The sequence below is a fragment of the Oratosquilla oratoria genome, chromosome 4 (assembly GCF_046742065.1).
Source record: "Oratosquilla oratoria isolate Oo_2021 chromosome 4, ASM4674206v1, whole genome shotgun sequence".
Classification (NCBI taxonomy): Eukaryota; Metazoa; Arthropoda; class Malacostraca; order Stomatopoda; family Squillidae; genus Oratosquilla; species Oratosquilla oratoria.
The window spans coordinates 56,167,766-56,185,687 of NC_134780.1; the positions used below are offsets into that span (position 1 = coordinate 56,167,766).

The 17,922-nt window shown below is 37.9% G+C and overlaps 1 protein-coding gene across 10 annotated transcripts in view; it reads right to left on the reverse strand.

Moving 5' to 3' along the window:
* Positions 1-17,922, reverse strand: part of LOC143024863 (uncharacterized) — a 201,958-nt gene that overhangs the window by 167,035 nt on the left and 17,001 nt on the right. For all 10 annotated transcript variants that reach the window (XR_012966318.1, XM_076184195.1, XM_076184188.1 and 7 more), the window contains exon 2: positions 8,289-9,627. Coding sequence is in view for 9 of the 10 variants with exons in the window: in XM_076184195.1 (XP_076040310.1) it covers positions 8,289-8,372 (84 nt within the window). In the remaining variant the exon portion in view is untranslated. The remainder of the gene's footprint in view (positions 1-8,288; positions 9,628-17,922) is intronic.

Genomic DNA, 17,922 nt, shown 5'->3' on the forward strand with positions numbered 1-17,922 from the left:
CAACAAATCTTCATATACTTCACGAATACTGATTACCATAATACAGCAAAAACCACTAGTAACGGCAAACCATCAATTACCTAAAGCAGAAAGTCATATACAACGTCTTGATGGGAAAGCACACTGAGCCACACATTAAAAACAACCACAGTGCGAAGGGTTGACAAATAGCACCCACCCACGGTATTAGAACCATTCAACCACCCAGGCACTCACCCACCGACCCACCCACCCACCTACCTGCCTCGATCGAACGTGTTTTTCAAGCAGTGAGGAGAGAGAGAGAGGGAGGACGCTTGTTGTTCAGTTTTCTTATTCCCCACGTCCACAAGCCATCCTTGGTCTTCCTCGCTTGTTCTCTCGCATCATTGCCCCGTGTAGGATGTATTGACTGCTTGAGTTTTATGGTGTTCATATCCGAAGGGGGCTTTTAGTGGCATCCCTACGGTTTTGAGACAAAGAGCGATTAGTTATGACTGGAGACAAATCTCCATCTAAAGAATCCTGGTCACTTTTAATTTGTCCCTCATTTCTGCTACCCTGCAGGGTTATCACACTGGGCTATCACAGGTTTCACCAGCGCCGACAGTTCAGAGTACGTTTGAGTAAAAACGACTTCGGTTACAATATCTTATTTTTCAAATCTCCAAATATCAAATTATCTTTCCGTCGTAAACAGCAAAGAGGGGCCCGCCGTGGCTTGGTTGATAGAGCGCGCGTCTGGTGACCGCGCGGGGGCTTCGACAGCTGTTCGAAACTTGACAGAGGCGTACAAGAGGTTAGAAAGGGCTTCATCCACTCTAAGTAATGGCCCCTGACCGCAGCACATCTCGGATCTGAGGTGATTTGGTGACATCACTGTGTGATGCATCAGCTTCCTACGGGTATCGTCAGTGATGTGGCTGTAGCGTGGACACTGTCTCTCCTGTGTTTATGTATGAACAGTTCGGGACCAACTGCAACGTTGAGGTCTGAGCGGGTACGAGCCCCGCAAACCACGAAAAAAAAAAAAAAAAAAAAAAAAATATATATAAATATATATATATATATATATATATATACAGCATATATATATATATAAATATATATATATATATATATATATATATATATATACAAATTTAGACATACTGTTAAAATATTCTTTGAGAAGTCTACATTTCTGTAAGGGAAGTCATATTCTAGTTATTCAAATGGAGGTGGGATGTGGAAGGAAAAATAGCCCAATGTAATAACCCTCTTAGCTATCACCTTTACGGATGGATGCACTGGTTATCGGCGACAGAGTACAGACTACTAATCACCATTCAATGTAATTACCTATCTCACTGGGCAGTTTCCGTCAGTTGAATGAACTCGCCTGGTGACAACCATAACAAACGTACAAGTCATCAATAGTAGTGAAATGTGTTGTGGCGATAATTGGAAACCATTATCATACTTTTCACTGTCAGTCTCCAATCACTATATTGTCCTTTGTTCCATATTTTTCCCATTCCTTCTTCCAAATCCTTTCCTTTTCTTGAGCACCCTTCCTACTCTTGCACCCTGCCCCCGCCCTCATCCAGGAGAGCCATCCGCTAATCAAGTAATTTTCACTGGCCGACTTCTTCAGCACCGCCTAACTCCTTTTCGTCGCATTTTCAGCTACAGTACACCATTTCTCCTTCATTCCACGCAACTTCTTCTAGTACCTTCGTCCTCCTCGTCTCTTCCATCTTCTCTCACCAGTTCTTACGTTTATCCCATCGTCTCTTTCCTCGTCCGTCTTTTGTTACTCTTTTCCATGTCTTTCTGTCATTAACTCCTATTGCTTCCTTTTCCTTCTCTACACTATCTCCTTTTCCTCCTCTTCCACCCCTGCTTCTTTCCAATATTCCTTGCAACCCCATTATCACCCACTGACCCCCTCCCCGTTAATTACTGTTACAACCATTCTCACCATGCATTTCACAGCATCACCCTTCCCACACTAACACCTCTCCCTCCCCACCCCCACTCTCATGTGGCAGCACGTCCATATCTTCCTTTCACTCTCCTCTGCACCTTTTGTGTTCTTCATTATAATGTACAGCCCGGCAATGCACAACGCCTCTTTTACCCACTTCCAAATGCACCATGGAGCCGGTGAGACATCTTTTCTTTCCTCTCTCTCTCCCTCCCTCTTTCTCTCTCTCCTTAATGGCATGTTTTTTTTCTTCAACATTCCGTTTTCCTCTTCACCACTTGATATAATCATTGCCAGGAAGAGAATATGTCAGCGCTTGAGTGACTTTTTTCCTTTTGATTCTTAATATTTCTTTTTTTTTTTTATCACTCCATCATTTGACATCATCACTGGCTGGAACAGACTATGGCATTACTGGTAAGACATATTTCCCTACTCCTCTCTCTCTCTTAGTAATCACTTTGTTCTTTCAGTATTCGATTTCCCAGTTCCTTTTCCACTACTTTAGATCATCATTACCAGGAACACAGAATGACAGTGCCATGCTGAAGACATCTTAATCTCTTCTTCTATTTGCCAACATCTTCAGAAAGTTCTCAACGCTACTAATTTCTCCCAGGACTGTATTAGTGTCTATCACCCCTGTGATGTTATCATCTCGATAATTATATTATTCTAGTACAACAAATGATGGCGTGAAGTTTCCACTTTACCACTTTACCACAGCCAAATATACACATTAGTACTACTTTTGTGCTATTACCGTTGTTAAAGTGTTTCTGTTTATACACAATAATCATTTCATTCTATTTTATGGTCAATGTCATCTGAATACTTTACTTCAAGATAAAGGTCAAAGCCAGCAAGCTGCATTTTAATGCAACAAAGGTCACCCATGCTAAGATTATTCAAACAACTATAGTTCTTTCGCTGCAAGAAGTGCGTTCAGGGTGTGACATATACTGTGAGCCATTCTGCCAAATCACCTTTAGTACATGCCTCTCTCTCCTTTAATCCCATCTATGTGCTATATGATTTCTTTATATTCTGCATATAGTAAATGAATCTTTAGAGACAATAACTATAAAAATTTTAGGATTATAACAACGATTTGAATAAATTCTAAGTCACGTAGTAGCTCTTTTCTCCCTTGTTGCCACTCCGAGGGGTCACTGGGTGACAGGTGACAATGACGATCCCTTAATTTGTGGTCAAATTGGCATCGTCGCACTCGGGGGAATTCCCGCTTCTATCCCACCCTGAACGGACTCCTTGGAGCGCAAGGACTATAAATACCTAGAGGGTTTTGTTTTGGCTAATGCCATTTGATTCCAATCAGCTTATAGGAACCCCTGTCTGATCAAGCCTACAAGGAAATAATAGACGAGTGACGAGCAATATATAGAAAAAGGTAGAACAAACCTGTTAAGAAATATATACATATATATATATATATATATATATATATATATATATATATATATAAATATAATTCCATGTCACAGATGATCATATCATAAATACGAGTCGAGACAAATCAAGAAATAATTCAGCATTAATTCATGTAAGCCTCGCTGCCATGAGCGCGTATTGTAATTAATCAAATCTAACATAGCGTATGCATTTATAGTTGTTTACAGCGAAAATGGTTTACCGACAGGAGACTGTCTGGTCCATAGAGAGGCCAGACTCAAACATGAATAAACGAAGTCATGTATTATATAATTTGTGGATGTTTATTTGATTTTTTATAACTTTGAAATAACGACTGTCTCAACGGGAACGTTGAGCCATTTGCTGATCTACTGGCTAAGTTAACTTTTTTTTCTATTTACTTTTAGGTTAAACTTCGATGGCGGTTCGAATCCTGCCATCGGCGAAGTTGAACCAAGGGCATAGTTCATTAAATTCCACGCTATAAAGGCTTCTGAAAGGGGCATCGTCCTAGCCTTCTGATGGGAGGAGTTTGTGACGTTAAACCATATCATCATCAATTTTAGGTTAAACTGTCTCGATAACTAAGACCAATGTTTTTATTTATTTATTAATCTATTTATTAATTTATTTATTTACGTATTCACCTAAAAAGAGACAGGCTTATAAGAAATACAAGTGTTCTGGTACACCTAACGACTATTAAACTGATATGATAATACAGAAGGATTTATAAAAGACGATCAAAAAAAGAAAGCGACAATACAAAATTAATATCACTAATAAATCCAAAGAGAATCCAAAGAATTCTATAGTTACAGTTGAGATAAAACGGTTATTAGGAATTACATTGGCCCACTAATATCAGCTAACAGTGAACTTGAATATTCGAATGAAGGAATGTGTGATATTTTAAACAACTATTTTGGATCAGTATTCTCAAACGAAACACCTTAAAGTGAAGTCCTAACTGAAGCCTGTAATAAGTCTAGGGAGAAGTTACTCACTAGGGTAAATATAATAAAAGGAAAAATTAAAAGGTGTATAAAAATTCAAGTTAATAAATTACCAGGACCTGACGGTTGGCATCTAAGAATCTTGAAGGAAATTAGAAACGAGATTGTTGTTCCATTACAAATTATACGAATAAAAAAAAAAAAAAAAAAAAAAAAAAAAAAAAAAAAAAAAATCAAATCCGGATATATTCAAACAGGGTGGAAAAAAGCAAATGAACTACAGGCATATAAACTTACCCTCAATCATAATAATAGCCAGCATGGATTCAGACGAAAACGTACTTGCGTGACTTACTCTAATTCTACAACAGTCATCTCAAATTATAACAAAATAAACAATATAGATTTAATATATCTGGACTTTGAAAAGGCTTTTGATACTGTCCCGCACGAAAGACTACTTGCTAAATTAGCTTCACGCGGAATAATTGGTGGCCTATTACACTGGATTAGTAATTGTTAAACGACCGTAAAGAGAGAATTGTTCTCAATAGTAAAAATTCTAGATGAAAAATGTTACTAGTGGAGTTGCTCAGGGTTCCGTTCTTGGGCCACCTCTATTCATAGTATATATACATATATATATATATATATATATATATATATATATATATATATATATATATATATATATATATATATATATATATATATATATATATATAGACCACGGACTGAAATCTATTGTCTCCAAATTTGCTGATGGCAAAAAACTGTGCGGAATGAAAATACTCACTTACACCAATTAGATATTCAAGAAGATTTAGATAAACTGCAGCAATGGTCTGAAAAATAGCTAATGAAATTTAACTCAAGTAAATGTATAATTATACATATACGTAAAAATAACAAAAACGATTACAAGTTATTTGGAAATTCGTTAACCAAAGTGGATAGTGAAAAGGATCTCGGCGTAATTTTCAGTAATGATCTCAAATCATCTAAGCAGAGTATTTCCACCTCAGAGAAAGCAAATAAGATTCTAGGATTGATTGCACGATCTTTTGATTTTAAAACTCTATCTGTCATTAACAAGATACATAAATCGTTAGTTCGTCCATATTTAGAATATGCTGTTTCCGTGTGATCACCGAATCTCATTAAAGACATTAAAAGATTGGAAAAAGTACAATTACGAGCCACAAAACTGACCTCAAATATCAGACATAACTCATAAGAAAATCGACCAAAACATATGAATCTATTTTCCTTCTAAAAGTGTAGACTCTGGTGATTTCATACAGGCCTTTAAGATTCTAAAGGGAATTGACAAGATCAAAAGTGACGAAATTTTCACACTGAATGCGAATCAGACAAGAAATAATGTTTTCAAATTGTCAGGAAATAGACTTAATTTGGAAGTGGGTACAAACAATTTCGCCAACCGTGTAGTAAATGAATGGAATAAACTTTCTGTAGAGGCAGTGCAACGTAGTGCAGTTCGAAGTTTTAATATTTATTTAGATAAACACCTAAACAATATGCTATAATGTCTGCAATTTATTTGATTTATTATATATTATTATTTCTGCTATCATTTATTATTATAAAATATCATTTATTTGTTGATCTATTATTATTTTTTATTATCTATCATTATTTCTTTCGCATCCGACCTAGTTATGAACCAAAAAGTCTCCTGTCCTTTGTATTCCTTTATCTTTTTATTTTTGTGCTTTCCCTGACGACACCTAACATCGTACTGTTTTTTCTTCGCACTAATCTTTAGTTCTGAAGCATCTTGCCACCCAAATTTCGCCACGTGAAATTGTAATTTGCACATGTTTAAACCGAAATCGAACTGAATTATGTAAACTCATGTCAAAAATATTCCACATTGGATGACACGCACAGAGAGAGAGAGAGAGAGAGAGAGAGAGAGAGAGAGAGAGAGAGAGAGAGAGAGAGAGAGAGAGAGAGGAGAGAGAGAGAGAGAGAGAGGGCGGGAGAGAGAGAGAGAGAAAGCTGTACTTGCCAATAGTGGAAAGGCCTAATGTGTTATCGAAATCTGGAAACAGCAGATGTATTTGATCAAAGCTGTGGCAAACCCGTCAAGTGTCCGTTCCTTCTTGAAAATGTCAACAGAAAAGTGTGTGCGACATGTGCAGAATTCATCAGGGTAAAACTCCTTCACTAGAAAAAAGGGGTAGAGTTGTTTGGGTTTTGTATTAAACTTCTGGTGTCAAAGGTAGCCTATAGTGTTTAAACCCTTCAATATGGGTTTTGCCCTCATCTGAATAAAATCGCTTAGAATTAGCAAGAACAAAATGTTTAAAGTATGTTATCATAGCGAGGGGATTCAAAATGAATTGTGATAACCCCCATATATATATATATATATATATATATATATATATATATATATATATATATATATATATATATATATATATATATATTACATACACACACATTTTGACATTCGATAATCTTTTTCTTTGTATTTTTATGGTTTCAAACAAGGATCTGGCCATTCGGGGGGAGAGCAAAGACAAGTTCACAAAAAAAAAAAAAAAAAAAAAAAAAAAAAAATCCATTTTAATAATCAATGTTTCGTCTACATAGACATCTTCAGGAAAAAATCTGGAATAAACAAAAGTACAAACATACAAGTATGAACACAAAAATTTAGGTCACACTGATATCACATAACTGGGGAATTGATGATGATGATATGGTTTAACGTCACAAACTCTCCCTTATCGGAAGGCTAGGACGGTGCCCCTCAGAGGGCTTTGTAGCGTGGAATTTAAAGAACCATGCCCTTGGATCAACTTCGCTGGTGGCAGGATTCGAACCGCCATCCCCTCGACCTTCGCCGCAAGTAACGACGCTCTAACCCGCTCAGCCAGCGAGCTTCCTAGAATTGTACTTATAAAATAAAGAAATGGCACTCGAGTGGATTCGTCCATTGGCTTATATAGAGGAGGGTACCTGGTCCTATCGGTTACCTGTGGGGGTTTGGGCGGTGGAGGAAGTGCGAGATCCCTCTCCACTATACAAGCCAATGCAAGAATGCACTCGAGTGTCATTTTGTAAGTACTGTTCTCTAGTTATGTGATATCATTGTAACCTCTTAAATTTTTGTGTTCATACTTGTATGTTCGTACTTTTGTGTATTCCACATATTCCTGAAGATGCTTTTCTGTAGACGAAACGTTGATTATTAAAATGGATATTTTTTGTGAACTTGTCTTTGCTAATCCCCCGAATGGCTGGATCCTTGTTAGAAACCTTGGAAATACAAAAAAGAACATCAACTATTAGAATGCATGCAAGGTAACCTGCTCCCATATAATATATATATATATATATATATGTGTGTGTGTGTGTGTGTGTGTGTGTTTGTGTGTGTGTATGTGTGTGCGCGCGCGCGCATACAAGAGTGACCACTGGTAAAAACTAAACAAACCAGAGCGATTTCGTATATTACATCCAGTGCAAAGTACATGTGCGTTGCATTTTACATACTTTGTACTGAAGATGTGATATACGAAAACGCTCTGCTCCGTTTAGTTTTCCTTTCCCAGTGGTCTCTTCTGCATAACTGAATACAAGTTACCAGTGTTTCTTCTTCTTATATATATATATATATACACACACACACACACATATATATATATATATATATATATATATATATGTGTGTATATATATATACACATATTTAAAAATTATTTCAGACAAATGAGAGAGAAATGGGTGGGGAAGGGCAAACGAAGATGTGTTGGGAAGAGTTTATTGCCCTAACGTTTCGACCAACTTGGTCTTCTTCCCCACCCATTTCTCTCACATATATATATTTATATATATATATATATATATATATATATATATATATATATATAATGAACTTATCCATGAATTATCTCAATCACTCTTGTACTTACCTGCGGGTGTTGTGGAAGAGACACCCATAGCTGTCGGCGAGCTCGCTCCGGCTTAAAGCACATGCAGCTGGAGTATGGGAACATTGCAGGCCTCCTCCTTCCCACCTCCTTCTCTTCTTCCTCCTTCCTCGCTGAATTCCTCCTCTTCTACCACTTATCCTCTCCTTTCTCTCAGTGTACCACCTAGTTTCGAGTCTTCTCTTGGTTTCCTTTCTTCTTTCTTTCGTTCTTTTTTTTTTCTTGGTCGCTTTCGTTGTTATTGCTTCTGTTTTTCTTTTCTTTTCCTTCGACTCAGGTTCTCGCGTTATATTGTTCTCGCTCGGTACTTTTCACCCTGGTACAAATCCTGCTCCTGCTGGCTGGAGGAAAAGGTTTGTTACCCTTTTCTCTCTCCCCCTCTTACTCGTTTCCTCTCCTTTCACTATTGTGCTTTCGTTCCTCGATCTTCTCAGGTCATTGTTAGATTCCGTATTCTGTTATTTCGTCTCCATCTCGTATCGTACTCAAATTGTTCAATTTATATTTCTCATTCTATGCATTTCTGGCATCTTTCTCTTTCTCTCTCCACACAGGTCATCTTTTACTATTGCACACAAACTAATTAGTCCGTTCTCATTTCTTTTACGAAAATAGCCACAAAAAACTGGGCAGTTTTAATAACTCCTTAATGTGCCTAACACTTTTCCGTTACTCCTTTGTTCAATATTTTGCTTCACATAGAAATTGTGTTTTCTGTTTTTTCTTCATTTTTCGTTCTTTTGCGCCAGCTTATTTTCTTTTACTTTCTTGTTCTCTTTTGTGACAAAGATGAGGACGAATGAACTGGATATAACGAGTGGCTGATTCAGGACGGGAGGTAGGAAGGCAATTGTAAAAAGTAGGAAAGAGAGGCAGACAGAGAAATACTGAACAAAGATGGCGGATATGAGGAGAAACAAATGAAAAACGACTGAGATACTTTTGAAGAAGGGGCGGAATAATTTGTCTTTAACATGGGCGTATGATGAACGGGCCAGCCTCTAACCAACACGCCATGTCTACGTATATATATCTACAAAACTCATCGTCCCTTCTAAGTGATTTTTGTTAAAGTGTTCTATAATTTCACTTTCCAGCAGTGATACGTTCTAATCAAAATTATTTCAGTTATAATACATATTCTCAGTTGGGAAAATATATAAATATGTTTCCAATGGTACTATTAATTGTAACAATTGCGATATTTTTTCTCAAGTAATAAGTCTTAATCTGTGGGCACAGATTCTTCCACTGCAATCAGCAAATCATGTCTACACTTTCCACACACTCAGATAATACACAGTAACAGGTTCGCCTTCTTCTGAAATAGAAAAAAAGATATAATTAATTATATGGACCAGAAGGCTTTCACATGTATTAAAATTATTGTTAAAGATTAAAAAACGATCACTTGGTGCTGTACACAAGTGTGACGAGCGTGGTTACACTTAAAAGCCTCATTTACACGGGGCAAGTTGAGAGGCAAGTCAAATGTGCAGGTTACTTGAACTGGAGATAAAAGCAAGTTCACACAAGTCAAGTTAGAGACAAGTGGCCAGTGTGACCATGTACTTGCTCGCATTCCTCTCCAGTTCAAGTAACTTGGGTACTTGACTTGCCTCTCAACTTGCCCCGTGTAAACGAGGATCAGGCTTGGGCACGTTTCCATATACTTACCCAGTCGTACATAATTCCTTCTAGTGAACTCATAAGTTATGTACATTCTAGGCAAGTTACTCTATACACTTTGAAAACCCTGGAGCTTTCCTCATGTCTAATGTTTCAAATATATATTTTCTTCGCTTTCATCTTTTTACTCCATTTCCGTTCGCGCCCTTGTTTACAACGTCAATTTCCTTCGTGGAGACTAAACCTATGTTTACACTAGTCAACGGAAGGTTTGGATTCCAACGACTCAGACGGATTTCGTTCAATGTTGGAGGATTTGGTCTGGAATCCAACCCTAGGGATGCCCAACCTAATACCGTTGTAGTACATGTCTTGGAAGAGATCCGAGAGAGAAAACTTAGTAATAAGAGATGAATAATTCAGTAGTATATAATTATCTTGAAAGAAAGAAAGAAAAAAAAAGCAATGTTTGGCTACCGTTGTGGTAATATTGCTCGATTTTTTTTTTACACACAACAATTCTCCCCATTTGCCTGTTATCTAAACTTTTCGCCATAATGGAGTGGAATGCTGACCTTATCCATGCTCTAATAGAGAAGATACGACCACAAGTGGCGCTTTGGGATATGAAGCATCCGGATTATACTAAGAAATAATGATAATATAATCTTTGTCTCACCGAGTCAGCCCTTCAGTTACATTCCTCTGTGGATGACAAACGTCTTCTGCTTTGTGCTTGGTAATTCATGCGTGTGTTTGTATAAGACAGATGTGAACACCGCCAAATATGCATTTTTAGAGAGATCGCGACTCGTTCAATGTTATTTGGAGTAACATGTTTGGGAAACGGGCATAGCATAAGCTCTGCCAATGAGAATTCCTCATTCTGGACAGAGGGTAGCTCCTTTTACGTGATTGGTGGAAACATCTCTAAACGGTAAGGTTGGACTCCCACTTGTTCAAGGATGGACGAATGCAAAAGTTGGGCTTCAAGCATTCCGTTGACTTGTGTAACCCTACCTTTACTGGAAAATAAAATGTTTCAGCGTGAGGAAATGCATCTTCATAGAACTCCCCTTCTACTTCAGGTTTAGGGATTCTTTCTCTGTGCCTCAGACCTGTAAAATGGTGTATGTGTGTGTAGGTATATATATATATATGTGTATATGTATATATATATATATATATATATATATATATATATATATATATATATATAATTATATATATATATATATATATATATATATATAAATATATATATATATATACATTTTACATTCACCACTCCTGTTTTCTCTTTGTCTTTCATTTGCTGTCCAATGATCTCTCTTAATTCAGCTTTTTCCTTCCCATGAATTTTATCTACCATCTCTGCATCTCGACAATTTATTTGATATCCTTTCCATCTGACTTGGTCTAATCCTCCTGCTTGACCAATGAGTTCATTTTTTCTAATCTGCTTTCTCCTGCCTCACAATAAATGTCTAATTCTTGTTTAAGATCAATTATACTTCTTTTTCATTTTTACCACTAAGCCAAGTTTTAAAAACTTGGACCTTCACACAAGCCTCAATAACCTCGAATAAATCCTTGCATTCTGGGAGGATGTCCCACAATTTCCTTCTAGTTTCAGCTCTCTGAATATTATATTCATTGTTTTCTATAACACAAAGGAAAATCCCAAAGTATATCGTTCTACCGATCGACAACGTAAACAACGACGCTTGTTGGTGCTCACTTGTTTTCAGTTCGATTTTTCTGTAGCCCCATTGGCTTCCAGGTAGATTCCTAGGGGCCCCTTCCTCACCCATACACATGTGAACACACACCTGCATTGTATGCTAGTGCAGGAAAAATAGATTAGCCACGCACTCAGAAATACGGATCACAGATGTGTGAAAAAGCGAGTATTATCAGGACTGGTGGCAGGTTAAACTAATCACTCACGAGGAGGATAAGCCGTTGATGAAAAACTACTTCGGAAGACGCAGAACTCAGAATACCAGAATCAGGATTTAAAATAGAATTAAGTTTAAATTATACCAAAAGTCAGATAAACTGATCAGAAATAAAATATCATAGTTCATATTATGATCAAGACATTGGTGACAAAATAGAATGTACACAGCCAGTTAAGAATAGAAGAACATATAGATATGGGTTACTCAATGAGTCTTTTCCTAAGTCGGGCAGGAGAATGGGGATCAGAGATCAGAAACAGAAAGTATACTGACCTAGGAGCTTACGCTGGTGTTTCGGTGTGGTTACATTTGTGTAGAAATGTAATTAATACAAATTGTTTGAAAATTTTATGTTGGAAATATATAGAAAAACTAAACCAACTGTCACATTTGCCATACTATTATCCAACACGACTTCTACGTAACAGTTCTGCATTAGTTTATACCACCATGTTAAAAAAAAATCCTGGCTTGTAATAACTTTTATGTTACTTAGGTCCCAAATAAATTAAAAAGTGCTATTAAACATATATAAGCTGGGATTTGTAAAAATTCTAGGCTAGCCACTAGCATTCAACTTAGTTTTTTTTTTAATTACAGTAAAAACAATTATGCCATACTTTCGAGTGCAATTCGTCCAATTTGGTGCTAAAAACTTTTTTCTTCAAAATTTGATGACTATAGCCTGAATTACCCTACTTACTTTATATGTAGGTTCATTGAATATGTTTATAATTTATATTTTCAGATCTATATGATCAATATGTTCTGATTACATATATTTCTATATTTTCAGATGGCTTTCAGGGGCTGCCGGCACCCCCACCCCCGACTCATGTTATATATACGGCGAATAAATAAAGAAGAGAGGCAAAACATTCTCCTTGGAAACGTTAGTTAAGTTTGTGAAGCCTACCAGGAGTACTTTAGGATCCCAGCTGGGGACCAGGACAAGCCCTGGCCTCCTCACTACTGCTGTGAGCACTGTAAGAAGACGCTTGGAAGAGTGACTGTGAGGTGAGAAAAGGTCCCTGAAATTCTTCAACCCACGGGTCTGGCTAGAGCCAACAGACCACTCCATAATTTTTTTTTTTTTTCATGGTGAATGTTAGCAAGCGGAGGAAAGGAAAGAATGCTGCTGCTATGAATTACCCAGATCTCCCATCATCAACTGCTCCAAATATACTGTGACAGTGCCACCTGCTCCAGGTGAAGTCCAAGACAAATATTTTGATGATGAGGAAAAGATGGATGCTGAGGACTTGGCTTACCTGCCCGAGGTACCAGAGAAAGTTCTTCATTTCCCAAATCAAAAAGAAGTAAACAACTTGGTTCAGGGATATGGGTCTGACCAATTCCAATGCACCTGTTCATCTCCAGGATGAAGCAGTGGAACTTGGTCAAGGAGGAGGTGCAAGTGACAAGTCGAGAAGTCGGCACGAACCTTTCTCAGACTTTTACACTCTCAGGGATGGCCTCTGCTTCTGTCATGATGTGCCTGGACTGTTTGATGTTATTGGGGTGCCGTTTGTGCCCAAGGAGTGGCGGCTCTTCATAGACAGCTCTACCACAAGTTTGAAGGCTGTCCTCCTCCACAATGGAAGCAAGTTTTCGACGCTGCCCCTCGCCCATTCAGCCTGCCTGAAGGAAGACTACTATTGTGGTCTCTAGGGAGGCTTTATCATATTCCAATGCTTCTTCAGCCTTTGGGACAGCTGAGCCACCTCTGACCACTACAACAGGAAGAACTAGGAGCAGAGAACAGAATTTGTAGTTGGGTCCCGGAACGTCAAGTCGGGGGCACTGGTTGATCCCAGTACTGTGCTTATGCCGCTACTGCACATTAAGTTGGGGCTGATGAAGCAGTTCGTGAAGGCTCTCAACCAGAAATCAGCCGCTTTTAAGTACCTTCTTGAGTCCTTCCCCAAGTTATCAGTCCAAATCCAAAAATGGGATTTTTGTTGGACCTCAGATAAAGAAGATACTTGAATCTACCGGGTTCTCCAATAAACTGAGTAGGATTGATAGAACAGCATAGAACTTTTCATAACAGTTGTTAAGGGCTTCCTAGGCAACCAGAGGTGAAAACTATTAGCAGCTGGTGCAAGATCTGGTACAGGCTTTTGGCGCCATGGGGTGCAGGATGACCCTTAAACTTCATATGCTGGACGCTCACCTGGACAAATTCAATAATGGGATATAGCAAATCAAGAAATAACACTTAGAACCAGCGAACAAAAAATGTGTTACAATGTGTAATTTTTATGTCAGTTTAATCCTCTATAAAATACACACATGTTCCTTTAACTTAATGTTTATGACATATATTTTGTCTTTCAGATTTTGTAAAAAACAAAAGTTATTAATTAACTGTTCCTAGTGCCATCCTGACCCCACCCCTCAAGATCTTTCTACCGCTCACTTTAGGAACCATGTCGTAGATCAGGAGTGAGCAACCTTTTTACGCATGCGTGCCAAAACAGGCCAGTCTTCGATGCAAAAAGCTTCTCACGTGGCGACTGAAATTGCTGGGAACATATTATCTGTTATTCGAGGAACTTTTTCAAATATAAAAAATATGACACTTGGGAGGTAAAACCAAAGAATATTTCAAGAGTGCTTTGTAAGCCATGTCTGAATGGTTATAAAATTTAGTGAAGTAATTTTTACTTAGAGGTCGTTTTTACTTGAACACTATGTACAGTTAGCTGCCATTTAAAGTCATGAGATTGAAAGACAATATTTAACATCAGAAAAAAAAGGGGACAATAATTCTTAATTTCACGTAATGTTAACAGAAATTTAAGTTTACAGCAAATATGTTGAGAATCAGGCTTCACTAAGAATGAGATAATCACCTTGGATAACTATTTCTTTTCGTAATGTGATTTTTGTATTTTTATTTAGATTTAAGTTCGAACCCTCATGTAGCTGAACGTGGATTTTGCCAACCAATAATTTAATCATATACAAAACATGAAAGAATAATTATGGCGAAGGAGCCACGCCACGTCTAGCCACCTGGTGAATGTTGCAACAACTAAAGAGAAGAGTCAGAAGACCAGTGTTCCCATGAAATCTGACCAAAACTGTCGTATGCAGGGCTTCAGAGTTGCTAATTTTATGAATATATATATATATATATATTTATTTATATATATATATATATATATATAATTGTGTGTGTGTGTGCGAGTGTGTGTGATTCACCATGGTCTTGGATCACGTGTTGGACTCATGATCGACAGCTATTCCCCTCCCGGAAGAGAGCTCAGAGCTCATATATGACCGATGTGGGCAATGCTGTGACCTTACACGCACGCACACACACAACACCCCGCCCACGAGTTGAAGTAACGACTCGCAGCGCAGCGATAATGAAATTTTGTGTATGTGTGTGATTTATCAAATATTCTGTCGAGTTGAAATACAAAACTCAGCAAGGAAACTGGCGGTTTATCTATTTATCTTCTTAAGTGAGTCCGACTTTAGCGTACCGGAAAAAAAAAATTGACGTGTGATATGTGTGTGTGTGTGTATAAAACCGCACTGTAAATGTCTGGAACAAACTACTTGTTCATGATCATGAAGCAAGTTCAAATATAACTGACACTAAAAAACGCCCAGATGGAGTCCAAACCCAATATAACTTATTTCTCAGCATCATGAGCTCATACACTTACATTAAATCAGTGGTTCTTAACTGTTCACACTGTTTACACCTCCTTTCAATTACTAAGCAGCCCCGTAAGGACCAATAAATCTGTTGGCGTTTGCATCTCTTGTGTTCCTTTGAAAGCTCGCGACTGTCTGGCGCGTACGCATCCCGATGACCGCGTCCATGCCGAATGTCCTCATTACACTTTTTTCTAGCAGCCGGAAGTATTGTTCAACCGAGGACCACTTCATCAGAGTGTTGTTAATCCGAGGAACGCTTACTCAGTGTTGTTAAACCGAGGACAGCTTCCTCAGTGTTATTAAACCGAGGACAGCTTTCTCAGAGTGTTGTTAAACCGAGTACCGCTTCCTCAGGGTTACAGCTCGGCAATGCGACGACGCTATATGAGACAACAGCCTTCCTTTGCTGACGACAAGCAATTTTACATAACCGACGGATAATTTATGCTTATAATTATCAAAACGTGCCCTAATTGATTCCTCTGCGTGAGCTAAATTCATTTGTGTTTACCTGTGTGCCGCTACACGAATTTAATCAATCTCAATTTCTATGTTCAAGATCACATTTAGACTAAGCCGTCCGCGTTAGCTGTCGTTGTTATACCTGGTTCTGCCACCCAGCAACTTTATTCACTTGAAAGGAACCTGCGAATTTCAGTTATCAGAATCTTTCTCATTGCTACCTGGGAATTCTATTCAGCTGACGAGACACCTCCTCGTTCCCCGCGTTTTTCCCATTTCCTTTCCTTTTCATAAGACCATTTCATTTTATTCAGTTGATTGGCACTACCCACACTGGGCTTTCTAAATGTCAATGTTTCAGTTAACCCGCCAGCAACGGATGACCTTTACAAAAAGCACAGTACGTTCTGTACCCCGGATCGGATATTCACTGCAGGATTTATGCATTCAGTATTGTAAATACTTTGACGACGCCCCTGCGGACCAGAGTTACACACCGTTCTTAATGACTAGCAACTAATCTTAGGAAATGAATGAATTAAATAAAATTGAGTAAATCACTCTTCGTTTGTGTTATCCATCCTTTGTACTACCCTCTTTAAAATCTCTTCTCTATCACCTCACTCTTCGGCGTGATATTACATATATGTTCTGGTTGTTCTGCCTTATCTGTAGGAGGCGCATGTTTTTCATGACGAGCGTCCAGCCTCGCCATGAAAAACAGCTGCCTCCCACTGGCAAGGCCTTTACAAGTGGTGAACCTTACAACATATCAATACTCCTGCAACATTGGTCACTGCAGTCACATTAATTCACAGGATATAGGTTCCACGACGACCACCTTGTCTAAAAGGATGACAGCACATGATAAAGCTATCCTTCGTCACAGCAATAACATCCATGGAAACCCCCTCACCAGACAACAGTTGGAGACACGCATCTGTTCTGTACCGGAAACAAGATAGGTAGAGATAGCAGAATAAGTTTTTTTATTCGTTTAAATAAATCCTTTATCAATATCCAGACATCGCTCCTATCTATGAGGAAAGCTTCCCATCAACCTACGGGCCACTCGATGGAGCTCCGTGGGTAGCAACGGCCGACACCCTTTCCAAGAGATTCTTGTTGGGTACAAAATCCCATCGGTCATACTCCACATTTCATTCCTGTTTTTCTATTCACCATAATGTAACTCATAAGAAACGTTGAGAGTGCTTCGTACTAACTGAACAATACTACCACTGCTATACACTTTAACAAAGCCTGTATTCAAAATGGCCTCCTGCTAATACTACAATATAGCATAATTAACCTCATCAGGTTGTGTAGTCAATTCATCTTTTTCACTCGAAGGTATGACACTCAATTTTTGGTTTTGAGGTGCCTCTAGCTCCCTTTTTAGCTAATGTTACATTGAATATTATGAAACCCATCTTCTAACCTTTTATCAAAGAAACGAGCATAGTTTGGTCCCGATATGTTGATATTTTGTGTTTATGGCCAAACTCGAACTAAGGAAAAATTCATCTTACAATTACATTCATTAGCTCCTTCCATTAACTTCACCCAGGAAATTAAAACTAACAACAAACTTCCTTTCTTAGATATAGAAAACGTTAGAGATGATACCAACATACTTTCTCATTTTCATTAATTTTCAAATCATCTCTTAAATGTAAAAAAGTCTGCTTTCATTTATATATACCTCACAGCATACAGAGTATCAAACCTTGAATTTTTAGAAGATGAATTCATTATAATCCAAGATATCGTTAAGAAATTAAATACCCTACCAAGATCATTAACCAAAGCCACCAAGCTAAAAACTAACTCTTATATTACCTTTTCATGATAATTACCTTAATATAGTCCCCATTGTTACG